The sequence below is a fragment of the Bactrocera latifrons genome, unplaced genomic scaffold (assembly GCF_001853355.1).
Source record: "Bactrocera latifrons isolate USDA-ARS-PBARC rearing strain unplaced genomic scaffold, ASM185335v1 scaffold_418, whole genome shotgun sequence".
Lineage (NCBI taxonomy): Eukaryota > Metazoa > Arthropoda > Insecta > Diptera > Tephritidae > Bactrocera > Bactrocera latifrons.
Window position 1 is genome coordinate 70,816 of NW_017537066.1, and position 3,053 is coordinate 73,868.

The following is a 3,053-nucleotide window of genomic DNA, read 5'->3' on the forward strand; positions in this document are numbered from 1 at the left end:
TTTCACTTCAACGAAAAGACAATGTCATGTTCGAAATTATGGCATCGCTGCTGTAAATTCGAATGGACACTATTGATTCATGCACTGATCGTTTTCGAATTATCAATACTGTCAATATGAGAAATATATAATAAGAAAATTTATAATTCATTATTATTGCAGAAAGAAGAAGAAGTTGGACACAGAAGAGTTATGAACACCGGGGTTTTTTACCGAGCGCTCGAGTTAGTTATTAGTTTTTTAGTATTTATTTCTCATTTTTACCAATTTCTTTTTATTTTTCCAATTATTATTTTTTTTTATTATGTATTTCTCATTTTTACCAATTCTCGATCAGACTCGAATATTGAGAATATCGATATTTAATATCTTTTTATTTTTCCAATTATGATTATTTTTCTATTATGTATTTCTCATTTTTACCAATTTCCGGTCAGACTCGAATATTGAGATTATCGATATTTAAACTTCTTTTTAATTTTTCAATTATTATTTTTCTATTATGTATATCTCATTTTTATCAATTCTCGTTCATAGTATGTTTTCATATAACGAGATTATCTCCATTAACGAGATTAACTCGATAATCCGTAATTAAGAAACGAGATTTACCATACAAAATTCCTCTCTAGTTAATCCGAGATTAAAAATTAATCTCAATTAAAAGTTAATCTCAGATTACACAATTAGATAATCAGTGTTATTCCTAATTTTATCGATAATTTTTGCGAAAAGGAGGAGAAATGTCAAATGACAAAGTAAACCAAAATGGCCGACAGCATGGGAAAGAGGTTGGTAAACTTTTTTTTAATAAAGTTATTATTTCAAATATATGTAAATTTGTTAATTTTTCAGGAAAAAGAGATTAACTTGGAATAAGGAGGTTTCCAAGGATATGGCTGCAGAAATGGCCACAAAGGGGCATGTATATTCCGCTAATGAAATTCGTGTGAAAATACACAACTTGACAAATAAATACAGGTAAGTTTATTTAATATGCATGTGCATTTGATATAAAAGTTTTCAAAAAATTTACAGAGATGAGAGGAAATCTATTGGTCCCTCTGGCGGCAGCCCTTCGACATGGGAATTCTACCCTAAAATAAATAGTATCTTCGGGAGCTATAAAAGCTTCAATTTGGAAACATTGATGGAGGAGAGCACAGGTTAGTAAAACAAAATAGAAATTTAAAAAGTTTATATTTATTTTTATAAACTAATTTATTACAGTACACGAAGTTGTAGACTGTGCATCACCCCTTACGCTGGATTCCCAGGAAGAATTGCCGTTTGTTGACGAGGAACCTGCAAGAAAAAGAAAAAACATATTTCAAACAAAAATATTCAAAATGAATTTTTGGAGGAATTCCGGGCTTCAAATAAAAGAATTGCGGCGGAAATTAAAGCAATTTAATAGGATGGCAGGGAGGCCCTTGAAATTGAAAGAAAAAGAAATGACATCCTCGAAAAATTCTTGGAAGCATTTAAGGAAAGCATGTAACAACATATCCCTGAAAACGTGAGAATTAGTATTGTTAATGTGTGATATATTAATATGAAAAATTAATTTACTGTAAAAAATTAAAACGTTAGAATTACATTTTATATATATGCATATGTATTTCTTTTTTTAATGAATTAGTATTGTTAATATGTGATATATTAATATGAAAAATGAATTTACTGAAAAAATGAATTCATAAAGTAAAACATATAAACTTACATAAAAATAGAGCTATAGATTTTCTGATGTTCTCAGCATTAGGGTCGACGGTTCCAGAAATGAATAATGGATCAGGTTGCTTTCGTGGGTGTGCGCTTTCGAAATTTGTTTGCATTTGCAATCATTTCGTGTTTATGCTATCATTCATTTCATTTACAAAATTGTGCAAGACGCAAGAACATTTTATTATTAATATAGCGTTTTTAATATCGTTGTCAATTCCTTTCCCTAACAACCCTTCGAGATTTAGATAAGTGGTAATTGAAAATATTCTCGTGACCCTCAGCGGATTGGTTATAGGGGTAGGGCTTCATTAAAAACGGAGTAAAGCGAAACGCCGAGTCTCCAAGAACTACAATTGGGACATTATTGTCACAAAGTTTTTTCGCTTTCTCCGTAAGCAAAGAGTTTTGCAAAATTCTTTTCAAGTCGGATTTTTCAAATATTTGGGAATCATTACAACGACTAGGTGCTCCAACATTAATGTACATAAACCTATATCTAAAAAAAATGTTTTAAGTATTTTATAAAACATGTATTTTGTTAACTTACCTGTAGTCTACGAGGGCTAGTAAAACAATTGAGTATCAACCTTTGTAGTTGAAATAGTCAACAGCATCAGACGCGGAGGGCCTAATCTCAATATGACATCCATCTGAAATAAATTGTATTTGCATGTTATGGGTAAAATATTTCAAATTCATAAACTTACCTACTGCGCCTAGACATTGGGGAAATCCAATTTTTCTAAATCCTTCAACGCACTCCGTAATTTTTTTTTGCGTAAGAAATGAGCTGGCTAAATATTTAGGCGATAGTATGTTCCACACCGCTCTGCAAAAGTCTTTAAGGATAAAACATACACACGCTTTGGAAACCCCGAATAGTCTTCCAACTGTTCTGTACTCAGCAGAAGAACCAAGGGCATACAAAGCGATAGCTATTCTTTTTTCTAATGGAATACATTGCCTGTATGTAGTATCACGTTTGCCAATGTTTGTTAGCTCATTACATAAAATTTTGAATGATTCCCGACTCATTCTGATTTTTTTTTTTGCATTTTTATCTCAGTTAATATTTTTTCCATTCTAAGTTGCTGTCTTTTCCGTATTTCTGACAATTTCTTATTACTGGCAGCAATCTGCATAATCAAGTGTACAATCGCGTTCTTTTGTTTTTTTTTCCATATCTTTAATTTTTATTATTTTTTCTTTTTTAGTTCACGAGTCAAAATATTGATTCACGAAATTTTACAATTCACCAAGAAGAATACAAATACAACAAATTTGACAGTTTTTTTTTTTTTTTATTTTATTTTATAAAAGCTTAC

At 30.5% G+C, this 3,053-nt stretch overlaps 1 protein-coding gene and 1 long non-coding RNA gene across 2 annotated transcripts; one reads left to right on the forward strand and one right to left on the reverse strand.

Moving 5' to 3' along the window:
* Nucleotides 1–753: 753 nt before the first annotated feature.
* On the forward strand, nucleotides 754–1,615 carry LOC108972698. The gene is made up of 4 exons (XM_018939414.1): nucleotides 754–791; nucleotides 856–981; nucleotides 1,039–1,166; nucleotides 1,231–1,615. The coding sequence occupies exons 1-4, from the start codon at nucleotides 769–771 to the stop codon at nucleotides 1,521–1,523; spliced, it is 570 nt and encodes a 189-aa protein (XP_018794959.1). The 5' UTR covers nucleotides 754–768; the 3' UTR covers nucleotides 1,524–1,615.
* Nucleotides 1,247–2,762, reverse strand: LOC108972699. Its single transcript, XR_001993654.1, has 4 exons — nucleotides 2,436–2,762; nucleotides 2,276–2,378; nucleotides 1,724–2,224; nucleotides 1,247–1,305 (listed from the first exon to the last, which is right to left on the reverse strand). It is a non-coding gene; the product is annotated as an uncharacterized LOC108972699 (long non-coding RNA).
* Nucleotides 2,763–3,053: the final 291 nt, after the last annotated feature.